The sequence below is a fragment of the Pteropus vampyrus genome, unplaced genomic scaffold, assembly GCF_000151845.1.
Source record: "Pteropus vampyrus isolate Shadow unplaced genomic scaffold, Pvam_2.0 Scaffold16, whole genome shotgun sequence".
In the NCBI taxonomy this organism is placed as follows: Eukaryota; Metazoa; Chordata; class Mammalia; order Chiroptera; family Pteropodidae; genus Pteropus; species Pteropus vampyrus.
The window spans coordinates 7,696,906-7,709,770 of NW_011888797.1; the positions used below are offsets into that span (position 1 = coordinate 7,696,906).

The window sequence follows — 12,865 nt, forward strand, 5'->3', positions numbered from 1 at the left end:
GGAGGAGAAAATTGTACTGCCAACTTTGTCTCTCATTGTATTTGTCTGACATACAGAAGAATTTTAAAAATATTTCAATTTTAAGGACGACATCTGGGAGAGGGGTGTTAAAATGACAGCCGGAGATTTATACTAACCCTTCCCTTTGCTCAGAGTTAAGTACACCTACTGGGCTCAACAATTTCCCACCATGTACTCTTATATACTTTGAGGCAGTGGCAAGAGCTACAATAATAGCTAAGAAGAAACTCACCAGACTAGAAGGAATGTCTCGTAAAGCCAAACTTATAGACCCCTTTACAATGATAAACCACAATGTGAATGAAAGCAAAAGCCATAAGAACATTTCCAAACACTCTATAATAACACCCATCACCACCGCCTCACAGGCTTTCTCGTCAAAGTATCATCTGATAAAAGAAAAAACCTATCAGTCAACACTCAACTATCCGCATACAAAATATACATATTTGATATTTACCTCTTACAAAGCATCCTACATTGGCTCCTTCCTATGAACATGGACCATAATTGTCTCTTCATTTACTAAAGAAATGCAAATTCCAGTTTAACATGTTTCAGACGCCAGTAGAGTTGATACTCAATCGTCTTTGTAATTCCTTAGTCATTTCATTAATATGAACTCATTTGGAGTTGACCTCTCATTTAAAAAATATATATATAATCCACTATCCTTGGCATGATGACACCTTTAAAAGTACGAGGAAAAAAGTAGGCTCCAATTACCTTTGAACTTGTGGAACACGGCCCACAGCTCCGCAATGTCGGTTGCAAAGGTGATGTCTGTGTCAAGGACGATGACCCTCTCCAGGTTGGCAGGAAGAGTCTTGGTGAGGACGAGCTTCATCAGACCGTAAATCCCAGAGTAATGTTTGTTGGGGATCCAGGAAACTTCAGACTAGACAGAGCAGAAGAGAGAGGAAGTAGAAAAAGAAAAAAAAAAAACCATTGCATTAATTTTTTGCACAAACATTATCGATAGTGCCTGGTACATAAAAAGTATTCAATAAAAATTTGCTGAATAAATGAATATTTTCTTAAAGATTTGTTCATGTAATTTGCAGTTTGGCTTGTGAAGTTTTTTAGGGAGAAAAATGTATCTGAATCAAGGGAGAGCAAAAGCAATGTTTATCAAATAACTATTACATGCAAATACTATGCTCAGATCTTTAAAAATGTCATTTCGTTATTACAGAAATTGTATAGGCTCATTGGAGAAAATAAGAATACATACAAAAGAAGAAATAAAAGTACAAAAACTGAATCAGAATTTTTTTTTTTTTTTGGTAAACAGTACCTAATTGTATCTAGGTAGATATAGTTCTTTAAATCATATTCAGTTCCTGTGTCGTTAAAGATTACTACTTAGTGGTATCATTAAATCTTACGTTTATTTATTTTTTAAAGCCATAATTGAATCAATCAGCATTGCTGCCTTCTGGTTCTCAGATAAAAATACAAGAGGAGGACCTGGTCATATTCTATGCAACACTCTTCACTGGGTAACAAGAGACACAGAGAGACACACGGAAGGATGAAATGAGCCCACGGAGTGCCATCGCTGAAATCCTTACATGCTGTAATGGAACAAATGTCCCACAGGTGGGTAGAGTCAAAAGCAAGTCACACATCTCTGTGCCCATCTGGTGCCCAAAGTCAAGGCTAAAAATAATACATAACATCAGTGTAGGGAAAGCTTTCAAAGGTATGGGTGACACGTGAAGGTCACGGTAGCTGGGGGCCCCATCCTTGCTGTCACAGGGAGTTTGCACGTAAGCCAAAGCACACTTCATATTTTCATGGTTAACACTCGTAATGGAACTCTTTCATGGAAAATGTGGCCACCTCATTGAGATTCCACAAAATATTCATCGCTTTTGTTTTATAATTCCATTCTGAGGACACCTCTAAAAAAAAGATTAGTCAAATTTAAAAATGAGAAACCAAAGCGTTAGTCTGAAAAATGTTTCTCACCATGTTATAAAGGTAAACAGAAACAACCCAAATGCCCCCAAAATGAACAGTTAATTAAAACATGGTATCTTTTTAATAATCAAATAAAAATTCCCACTACAGTGGCATGTGATAATTTGATAGCACACTATACAATCTACAGTGGAGATGAAGATGTTCTAACTTGCATATGTTAAAAGAAAAAAAGCAAGTTTTAAAATTGCTTGGGTTTAATAACCCTACGTATAATCGAACAACATGAAAACGCATCCACACGAATTTATGCAGAGAAAGAAGACATGGAAGCTTGGCATCAAATTATTAATGGTGACCACTGTGCATTTTGGGATGATGGGTGTCCCTCTCCCTCTCCCTCCCCCTCCCCCTTTCTCAGGTAGATATGTATATACGTATGTATACGTACATGGACATTTAGCTAACCTACACTTTTCAATTCTTTTAAATGAACAATTACTACTGTTATAAAAAAAAAAAAAAAACCTAAACGTCACAGTTTTTTTTTTTCACATATCAAGATCTGGTGAGAGTAGGAACACAGAACCTGATTTAGAAAAGCTATGAGAAAGGGCCCCCCGTGATAACTCACCAGACCCATTCCATCTCCCAAACCCACTCCGTGTTATGCTTCCATTTTCACTGTATTTGAAAATATCATTTTAGCTGTTCCTTATTCTCGGTTTTATAATGGTCTTTTGCATGAGTACAATTTTGACCAGAAACAAACAGACAAGACAGATGGACTGAACTTTTCACCACGTGTCAATCTCAAGAAAAAGAATATTCACATCTATGCCTGTGGTCCCTGTCACCTTGTACCTGGGCAGCATGGAGGAGGGAAGAAAGAGGCAGAGGTTAAAATCTGGACTCCGGCCCCATAAAAGGTGTTTTCTCTAAGCCTCAGTCTCTTTACCTGTCAAACGGAGATGTTGCCTATATCGCATGGTTGGTGTAAAAATCGAAGGAGATTAAAGGGCTCCAGGGCTTGGTACACAAACTCTTAGTAACAGAAGCCCCCGCCTGCTTCCTGACTCCCCCTCCTCGTTTTAAGTATTCAGGTAGCCATGCCTCTTTAACTACTTCCTGTTGAGAATGGCATCTCTGGGAGACAGTGGAGCACGAAACTTTGAGTTCTGGAGTCAGGCACACCTGGATTCCGATTCCGGCCTTTTCACTTAATTGCCATGTCACCTTGAACAAATTTTCTCAGTCTTTCTGAGCTTCTGCCATTTATAAAAGTCAGTTACTTCTAAGTGCTTACTGTATCATATCAGGGTGCGGGTGGGGACAGCACACTCCAACTGGATGATCCGAGTGAAAGGTAATAATAAAGGGATATTTACTGAAGTGGATGCAGAACTGAGGGGCAGTAACAAGGGCCTTGCAGCACCTGGGGAGAGGAAGAGTGGGGGGTCCTTACCACCCAAGGCCTGAGGGGCCAATGCCAGGAGCTGCTGGAATTTAGAGAGAAAGCCGCCTGGCAAGAGCAGTGACCTTTGGTAGCGGGACAGGGCCTTTCTGTGTCAATCCCACAGGATGGAAGAGGGAGAGAGATCTCAGCCTCTGTCTCCTCCTACCTGCTGCTCCCTGCCAGGGCGTCTCTCTGAACAAACCCACATGGAAGCCACAGGGAAAGTGAGCTCAGAGATTTGGCCCTGATGCATCAGCCTCAGGGGGCACAAAGCAGGGTGGGGAAGGGAGGGGCTAACCTAACCCAACCAGCAGTCATTAAATTCAACTTATGGTGACAAGATCAGAGCACAATGCCTTATACGCTATGGATGCACAATACAGATAGATCTATGGCATGGGTGGGTGCATGGGGCGGGGGCAGACAGATGAATGGATGAACGGCTCAGGAAGGTAAGTGTTCTGTCTACCATTCCACAGCAAGAAAGATGCGAAACTATAGTTAGCATCAGCCAGGGGAAGGTCTGCGTTCCTTCCCCAAAGCACGTTTTCCTTCCTTTGGAGGAAGCTTCCCCACTAGCCGTCACCCACCCGAGGCCTCCGCGGGAACTTCCCTCCAGCAGGCTTCATCAGACTTCCTCCTGAACGGCCCAGCCTTTGGCACTCAGCGTGGCTGCTCCTCTCCCCTGAGAGTCTGCCTGAACTGAAGCTTAGCAATCGTCGGTTCATGCCGCAGAGCCCTGCTATTTCATCAGACCTTTGATTAACTTATTCATCTATTTTGGTTTCCATCAAAGCAGGCGAGCTTGGTGAGGACTGAACACCAGCGCCCTGGGTTAAACCATCTAATTAGATTGCCCCGACTCCTGGATTTATTTTTAACACACATGTGAGGCACGCGGATACACCGTAGAACAGTAGGACGATGGGCATAAATTACTCTCAACATGAGCCCGGGCCTGAATGTCGCCAAGTCCCCGACTTAATACCTAATCAATTAAGTCGGAGTGTTCAATTAGAGGTAACAGAAGCATTCAAATGAGTTTGTACGCGGAAAGAAAACCCCAGAAAGAAAACTAAGGAATCTACGGGAGTGAGGAACGTGGGGTGAGAAGCCGATTATTATAAATAGCTCATTCTCTTAGAAGTAGCATATAACATCCCCGCCTCCACCTTCAACCCTGAGCTTCTTTCCAGTCTCCATTTAGAAGGCACCATCCTCCCACCGCCCCGGGCTGGGCGGGGGCTCCAGACCACGCTGTGTCCCTTCCTCCTGCATAGCATGCTGTCACGCTGTGTCTAATTTCCCATGTCCCACTCCAAATCTGGGCTGGAACTCCCTGAGGCAGGGACGATGTCATTTTTACAGTGGTAACAACAGTCATTATTCATAAAAGTGTGTGATGAGTGTGTGTGACTGCCGGGTTAGCCGGGCCTGGGTTCGAATGCTACCTCTGACCTTTTCTGCCAACTAGTGGCAGGCACATCCGTCATGGCTGATGTCCAGGGTCAGTCCCGTACAACGGAAGAGGCGTGGCTTGTTGAGCCCCAAAGCCTGGGATTCCGGTACCAGTTCTACTTCTAATAATTTGCGTGCCCTCGCCAAGTCATTGAACTTCTACGAGCCTTAGAGTTTTCTCACCTGCAAAATGGGGGCTCATAACCCTCTCTTCACAATTATCGCTAGGAAGACTGTGAAGCATCCAGCCTAGTGCGGGGCCCACTCCTCTTCTCCCAGTGACCATCTGTCCACACCGCGGAGGCTCAGATGATTCAAGTGTCTGAACTCGATAAAGGCCAGAAACTATGGTCCCTTTCACAGTACAAGGAAGGCTGGGAATGGAGATGGTTCTGTCAGGGGAAGTGAGTCGCCCATCCCCTTTTCCGATACCTCCACGTTAAATTTTAACAAAATCGCAAGCTGAGCTCCACTGGGAAACTCAAAGCCTCCTCCGGTGGATTTCTCAATTGGACAGCGCATCTTTGGTTTTAGAAGGGAGAAGAGCGGGTGGGACTGGTAACTCATGCAACCTTTTGCTTATTAAGTCTCTTGCTACAGTCTACACTGATATTAATCTCACTCCCAGCCCACGATAAACCTCAGTCCAACCAGGGACACAAAATCATGGAGTCAGTAGAGAGAAGACCGTCCCCAGAGGCAAGCTGAGAACACCTGGAGGGCATCACGCAGGCTGACCCCAGAGGACCCCGCGGAGACACCAGCACCTGACAGCGATATTCTAGCTACATTCTTTATCGTTATAAACACGCCGGAGGGATCATGTAATTAAAACGATCATAAAAATGAAAGTTAGGCTTATTTTAATGGACATATTATCCTTGTAATGGCTGTTAATAATTCTAAGCAGCATGTTCTAAGATTTAATTAGCAAAAATGCAATCGTGCTAAAGAAAAGCACCTAATGCACTTACACCAAGGAGCGTCTCCGACTGCAGGTTTTAAGGGTTCCGGCTGAAAGGGGGTGGCTGAGAGATGGTCTCAAGGGGACACTCGTCTTGCCAGAGTAGCCAGCTCCTGGCAAGATGGAGGTTTCTGTGAAGCGCTGCAAGCGATTCTACGGTTCATCTGATGCTGGTGGGTTCATCCACAGGGAAGCGACTCAGGAAATCTGACCAGGGCAGTGACAGACACGAGTTTGGAAGCACAGGCTTGGACAGAGGACACAGAGCCAAAGGTGACTGCTTAAACCACTGGGCGTGAGGGAAACTGATGTCTCAGTGACGACGCCAGGTTTCTGACCTTTGAGAGGAAGGGGAAGAATGAAGAAGGGGCCAGTTTTATGAGGTCATGGTGCCCATTTCTATTTAAAGAGGTTATTTTCAGGAGGCACTGGAATGCCCAGTAATGGTACCAATAGAAAATACCGTCTAGCGCTAACCGCTTGCTTATGGGGTGTCGGGCACTGTGTGAAGAGCTTTTTCTGGGCTGACTTAAACCTCTGCCTACTGGGCTAAAGGTCACATGTTGTTCTCCCGGTACCTGAAGTTTGGGGTGGGGACTGAGTCCTTTTCCTCGGCCCAGCTTCCAGTCCCCTAGAAACTCTCCTCTGAAATGACGTTTCTCTTTTTCTGCCCCTTCCACTGCCCCTGGCCCAGTCCGATGTGCTCTTCGCTCCTCTGCATTACTGTACAGCCTTGACCGAGCCCTTGCTTCCACTCAGCCAAATCTTCATTCACCGGCTTTTCATGGCAATTAGGTACAAAGGCACTGGAGTGGGCATTCCTGGCTTCCGAGTCTCTGGGCCTTAATTTTCTCATCCGTAAAATAGGGATCATAGCAGCGTACCCCACGCCCTTCCTAGGGAGTTCTTTTGTTTGTAGTCTGCAAGCTTTCCTCCGTTATCGTGGAAATATTTATTGTCCGAATTAGTTTCCTTACCCATGTCAACATTTTTTCCTCTAGATTACAAATCACCTTGACGCATTTTTTTAAAAAATTCAAAAAAAAAAAAAAAAAAAAGAAATCCTCCTAAGCTGCAGAAGCTATGAAAAGTCATTTGCTTTTCATGTTGTTTCTGAGTGGTCGTCTTGGCAACCGACCTGCATGTTCAGCACATATTTGTTGAGAAATGGAGGGTGAGGAGCTCAGAATGGGGGGGATTCTGGAAGAGGGATCACAGAGTGGGGAGCATGGAAGGAGCCCAAGCTCGGGACTCCGACTGGCAGGATTCCACCCCCTCTGAACTGGCGAGCTCATCTCCCTGAGCCTCCATCTCCTCACCGATTAAATAGAGAAAATAACACATATTGCATGAGGTTTGGAAAAGCATTAAAAGAGGCAGGAGGACGAAGGTACCTGGCACAGCGCTTGTCACACGGTAAGGGTTCAATATTAGCTTTTAAATTAGTTAAGGGCATCACGCACCCTGGAGTCCACCTGGGTTCAAATCCTGGCTCCACCTCTCACTAGGCTAGGTCACTTTGAGTGACTAAGTAAACTCTACATACCTTAATCCTTCTCATCTGCAAACTGGGCCTACTTAGGGCTCATACTCCAGTGCGATATGGAAGCATTGGCTACTGTTAATTGTTAATGCTATTTCTCACGACGTTTACAGCAACGGAAAAGATGAGATTGGTATCGGTTAGATAAATCATCTGCCTCTGTATTTAACCTTGCCAGCAAAGACAAACTCCAGTTTAGCTCAGTTGGAATCATTTAAATAAGCATTTATGGAATGCTTGATATGGGCCAGACGCTGGAGAGAAGCTTGAGACCAGAGTCCATGATAAATAAAACATGGCTGATGCTCTCGAGGAGTCTATGGCCCAGTGGGTGTTTATTATCCATCGCTGCATAACGAGTACCCTCCAAACATGGCAGCTTAAAATGGCACAAACTATTTATTATCTCACACGGTTTCTGGAATTTCCATGAGCTTGCAGTCAAAACATCAGTTGAACGTTCAGATCTCTGCTTCTAAGATGGCTCACTCTACACGCCTGGCAGTTGATGGATGGCTGTTTGGGAGCCTCAGTTCCTTGCCACGTGAACCACCCCACAGGGTTGCTTAAATGTCTTTACAACACGGTAGCAGACTTCTTCCAGAGGGAATGACCCGAGAGCAAGCAGGACAGAAGCTGGGATGTCTTTCATGAGTTGGCCTCCGAAGTCACATGGCGCCACTTCCTCAATGTCTTATTGGTTATACAGGTCAAGGTAGGAAGGGACTAGACAAGGCTGTGAGTGCTTGGGGGATGGGGAGTCCTGGGAGCCGTTTTGGAAACTAGCCCCCACATCTGTACGTACTGACTACATGAACTGGATCACGATCAATTCCAGGTATGCGGACGGCAGCAGTCTAGTAGAAAGGCAGTTAAAAGGCAGTGTTAAGAAGGGAGGGAGAGTCATCACTGAGAGACAGACGTCTGGCAGGGACGAGCCTGACATTTGGTGTTGAAAACTGAGTTTCTCAAATACCCGGAGGAAAGGGGAGGTATTAGCATCATTTAAGACACAGCGATATAAATAAGCAGCCGTGTGTGTGTGTGTGTGTGTGTGTGTGTGTGTGTGTGAGAGAGAGAGAGAGAGAGAGAGAGAGAGAGAGAGAGAGAGAGAAGTGATGGAAGAGGATATGGAAGGCAGGAAAGGGTCAAACAGTGGAGACTGTGGGATGCCACACTAAAGAGCACTGTACAGTATCATAGAGAGAGTGGAAAGAGACAGGTTTTCATTAGCAAATAGACATAGTCTGAGTTTTGGGACACACTCTAGTGACCCGTGCAGAAAAAGATGAACGGAAGGCCAACGAGAGGCATCAGAACCTTGGAGGGTACCTGCAGAAAAGACAGATACCCGGGCTCACATCCAGAGGTGCTGACTCATCAGGCGTGGGGCAGGCCCAGAAATCTGTATCGTTAATCAGCACCCCAGGGAACCCCAAAGCAGGTGTCCCCAGACTGCACTCGAAGAAGCAATAAGTTAGGACATACAGAAAGCACTGTACGTCTCCAGGTCTTGTTGGCTGAATCCTTGTCACTGCATCACCAACAAGCTTTCTGTTCAGAAACAACACAAGATGGCTCCAAACTTAAGTGCCCCCCCTGAACTTGACATGATTGGATGCGAAGGGAAAGATCTTTCTTAAAGTTAATAAAAGAGAGTGCTGAAGGAAGATCAAGAGTATTTCAGATAACCCGATACCTCATGGGCGGTTTATAACTGTGAAGCCAAGAAGGTTTTCCTGGCTGTCCTTCTTTTTAAACTTGGAAATCCCATTTCAGAAAAAGCAGCTCTAGGTCAGCTACTCTGAAATTCTAAGAGCCAGTATCCACAGGAGAGCTGACTTACATATTTCACATCTTCCCATAATGGAAACTTGGAAGGACACCTTGTAAGGGTCCCCGAGCTGATCTTTACGGGTGATAGTGACCTACACCAAGCAGCAATGAACGTACAAACCCTGCCTAAAATAAGATAGCTGGCTTCCACCTGACAGGCTCATTATTCAGAAACCTACCGAAAAACCACCTTCCACAAACAACATTAATTCTAGGATGACGACGAAGTTGCAGTGAACCCCGAGGAATGAGGTCATGCATCTACAGACACGTGCCTCCTCTCATCGACGGCAACAAAACCCCTTCCTCCCTCGTGCCTGGCAAGAAGCATCCCCTTTTTAGCTTTGTGAAGCTTGGGGGGATTGGTCATTGGGGCATTTATGGATTGCCTGAACATCCCTCGGTACTTTATGGTATGAAATGAAGTATTTCGAAGCACTGGGAGTTCTGATTTGTGAACTGGACTGTTACAGTGGTTAAATTTCCTAAATTATAGCTGCCTTCTTAATAGATTTTTCAATGCACTGAGGAGAAAATTGCATTAGCTCCTACTTAGCCTGGACTTAATATTTTTAGAAGCTGTGATTCTTCTTAGAACAGAGTGCAGTATGTGTGTATGTATACTTAGCTCTGTGTCTGACACAGAGAGGCACTCGATGAAGAGTTTTGGAAAAGCAGAATAGTATACATATACAAGCAATGCTTGCTGAGAACTTTTCCTTGTGATAAAGATATATTAGTGAACCTGCTTCATTCATCATTTGTTCACTCATTCACACACCAGATGACTACTTTGAGAGAATTATAGTACAGTTTGGGGAGATATAATGACAAATAATTCCAAAAAGCGTTATTACAGCGTTCAAGATAATGGTTCCTCTTAATAGGGATTGGAAGGGGTGGGATGATGGGAAAGACATACAGGTGGCTTTGGTGATACTGTTCTAGTTCTTAGTTAGATGAATGATATTTTATCAATGTATATAACATAATGTATTTATCTGCTGTCTTCATATGAGAGCCCAGAAAAATATTATGGATGACCTAGGGGCAAGACTGTGACCTAGAGAACACAGGACTCGGAGTTAGGGGAACCCAGCTTAACCAGCTAAAAGTAACAGGTGCACACATGTATACACACTGAACTCCTGCCCAAAGTGCCAAGAATGGAGACATTTTTCTAGTAAATGCAAGGAAAAAAAAAAAATAAAACTCTTATTTCCCTGTTATTATAAATTTACTCTTCAGCATGCATTCGAAAGAGGGCAAAAATTGCTTCTACTGGGACTAAAAAAATCTTGAATATTACTATGATTTGTTATTAAAATGTTGGGGGGGTACTATTGGAAAGTACTATTAGAAAAAATATATATCAAAAAAAGCTCCTGGAGGTAGGATGATAATAATTTTTTTAAAAAAGTTGAGAAACTCTGCTCTGCAGGATTATACAACACCAAATCAGCCACAAAACAGAGAAGTATGCAAAAATACACAAATAAACCAAAAACTGAATCTAGTTATTAGCATCTGTTGAAAGATGTTCTTCCCATCTTCCTGAATTTAATCAGAAGGCAGTTCAATCAGAACACACTACAGTGATCTGCTCTCGGGCCAACCTGGAGATGTGGGGAGCGCGTTGCCCATTCTCGCCCCTCACCCCCACTCCGTCTTTTGCACTTCCCTCACCTCCTTTGCTGGGACCATCTAAAGGGCATCCTCCTCCTGCAGTTATGGAGGCACCACGCTGCTCTGCATTAATGAGGGGCTTTTCGTGTTCAGAGGGCTTTGCAATCTTTTGGAGGGCAAGTGCTTGCTTGCCTGTGACACGCTCTGTTCCCAGCTTCAGAAATCCACCCTTGTAGGTCAGTTTAACTCTAAACACGTGGGAGGGAAACCTCAAGCAGATAAAGAGGGTTAAGGAGGACGAGCCGAGGTGCCACTTAATTAATTTCTGGTTGGTTTAGAAACTGTTTCCTTTCACAAAACATGGAAGGCGAAACTCTCCTGGTGTAGTAAAGAGATCCAGAGGAAAACTTTGCCAATGACAGTCGGAATTAATTTTTCCTGATGGCTAACAGCCAAAATGACCCTCTTCACTGGTCACCCCTGAAAAGATGATGGTTCTACTTAGCTCTTGTAATATATCTAACAAACATCAATCAAAGGCCTTAATTGTAATTTCAAATATTTTAAACTTGACGCCTTGTTTCAGATGACTTACGCTGTGGTTTTATTGACATTCACATCCCCCTTCCCCATAACAGGCCTTACTATTTATATGAAGGGTTGTCAAGGAAACCAGGTGCTGAGGATAGCTATCTAACTTGTCTAGATTTAGAATTCATCACGAAGGAGAATGCAGTCAGGAAAAGAATGTCACTCTTAGAAAGTACTGTATGGAAGATGGTGAATGGTACAAGATAATCCCGTTAAGCCTTTACTTCCCCTTGGGGATTTAGTCTCTGATCAAAGGAATTCCTAACACTCTAAATCCCCCCCTCAAAAAAAAAAAAATCACCTAATTCTAAAAGTGACTCATTTATCGAAACATTCATCGTGTGTGCCAAACTCTGAACTAGATGCTAAGGAAACAGCAGCAAATGTGAAATGTTCTTGTTTCTTAGGAGACCAGTTGAAAGAGAAAGAGTATAATTATATTAATAACAATATCACATTTGTTGAATGCTCACTATGTAACAGACACAACAAGAAATTCACAAATATTAACTTTTAAGTCACACGATAACCCTACAAAGCAGACATCAAGAAAATGGCACCATCTTACAGAATTATAGGAAGTGGGACTGAAAATCAGATTTGCTTCATTTCAAAAATCTTAATCATTTTGGAAATGGGCTCATCTAAGACATTTAAATGATCATTAGGCAGTGAGAGCTACACACAGTCTTACTAGAATTCTTGAAACGGAGCAACTAATTGCACCTGGAAATAGGCAGTAAAATCGGGGAAGGTAAGGTGACTATTATATCAAGCTCATGTTTTTAGCACAAATGAACACTCCAACACAGTGAGCATCAGTGCAACTAGGAAAGAGTCACATGTCTTCTCAGTACAAACGTTTCTCCAACATTTATAGGAGTAAAAGTGGCCAGTAACATTCTACTAAGAAAGCTGTTAATAACACAAAATAAAAAGCAGAAAAGGAAGCTTGAAAGATAAGTCTAGATCCAAAAAGATTGTGAGAATGAATTCTTAATTTCTGTTTCTTAGTACCTTAAGAGCGTGCCAAGGAAAAGCTCAGCCTGACGCTGAGATTTTATATGAGCAATGCTGTCGAGGGCCCAGAGCAAATGCCAAATGCAGTCTGGGTGTCCCCTCCAGGCTGGAGCTAAGGTCCAGCGCTGGCTGCACATTAGAATCACCTGGACCCATTAATGAACCCACCCCAGAAAAAGTAACTATGGATGCCCAGTGCTGGGGCTTGGCATTGCTGCCGGTTCTGGTTTGATAATGATCAGAAGTTACAGCCACTATGAAAAACAGTACGGAGGTTCCTCAAAAAATTAAGAACAGAACTACCAAGTGATCCAGCAATCCCACGTCTGGGTATTTATCTGAAGAATATGAAAACGCTAATTTGAAAAGTTATCTGCAGCCATATATTCATTGCAATAGCTAAGATCTGGAAACAACCTGAGTG

General features: G+C 43.6%; 1 protein-coding gene across 1 annotated transcript in view; it reads right to left on the reverse strand.

The window, feature by feature from the left end:
• Positions 1 to 12,865, reverse strand: part of LARGE1 (LARGE xylosyl- and glucuronyltransferase 1) — a 387,690-nt gene that overhangs the window by 226,933 nt on the left and 147,892 nt on the right. Inside the window, exon 5 of the mRNA XM_023527353.1 lies at positions 748 to 919. Coding sequence (XP_023383121.1) covers positions 748 to 919 — 172 coding nt within the window. The remainder of the gene's footprint in view (positions 1 to 747; positions 920 to 12,865) is intronic.